The sequence below is a fragment of the Arachis duranensis genome, chromosome 5, assembly GCF_000817695.3.
Source record: "Arachis duranensis cultivar V14167 chromosome 5, aradu.V14167.gnm2.J7QH, whole genome shotgun sequence".
Taxonomy (NCBI): domain Eukaryota; kingdom Viridiplantae; phylum Streptophyta; class Magnoliopsida; order Fabales; family Fabaceae; genus Arachis; species Arachis duranensis.
The window spans coordinates 104490946-104491745 of record NC_029776.3 but is presented as its reverse complement, the minus strand read 5'-3'; the positions used below and the strand labels follow the sequence as shown (position 1 = coordinate 104491745).

At 24.2% G+C, this 800-nt stretch overlaps 1 protein-coding gene across 1 annotated transcript in view; it reads left to right on the top strand.

The window, feature by feature from the left end:
* Positions 1-496, top strand: part of LOC107491003 (uncharacterized) — a 3419-nt gene extending 2923 nt beyond the window's left edge. The window contains exon 3 of the mRNA XM_016111790.3: positions 137-496. Within this exon, the coding sequence (XP_015967276.1) occupies positions 137-187 (51 nt within the window). The 3' untranslated portion in view covers positions 188-496. The remainder of the gene's footprint in view (positions 1-136) is intronic.
* The last annotated feature ends 304 nt before the right edge of the window (positions 497-800 follow it).

Sequence of the window (800 nt, the reverse complement as noted above, 5' to 3'; positions counted from 1 at the left end):
TTCAACATATATTTTATATAAATAATAGATTAAATAATTAATTTTTTATGTATAAATAACATAAAAGATTTGAGTGTGTATTCTAAAACAAAACATGATGAGAAAAAGGACTAATAGGTAATTTCAACGTGAACAGGTGGTCCCACAAGTTGGAAACGAAGGTGAAGCTGCGTTAGTGATATCTTAGTGATGATCGTCAAAAAGATAAAGTGGCAGCACAGAATTAATGTTTTTATCTTCAATCCGACTTGACTTTTTGTCAAAGTTTGTATGTGAAGTTGTGAACTCTAAAGTCTAAAGTCTCTCTATCTAGCTAGCTAGCTCTTAATTTTCATGATCTTTTTTAATTCAATTGAATTCGTGTCATTTAAGATATAGTGGTGGCCTTGCCATTAGTTTTCGGAGATTGAAGCTTACGTTTTTTTAATATATAGTTTGCTATGGTTGAATTGGATTGAGTGTTTATTATTATTTTATTATTATAAAAGCTACATAATATTATGGGTCACAAAGATATTTAGAATAATGTGTATGTTTGAGTAGTGCACTTTACTCACAAGATATATACAAAAGATACTTGAAGTTATTATAAATGCTCGTGATATCACTTTCAAAAAAAAAAACTTAAACTAATATAAAAAATACATGAATTATTATATTTTAACATATTTTTTAAATAAAAGTTTTTTTTAATTTGTTTGAACCTTTTTACATAATCTTTTATTTATCTTGTATTTATATTTTATAGTTTAACAAATATAACTTTAAATTTTGTATATTTTAATTATAAAAATTTTAAT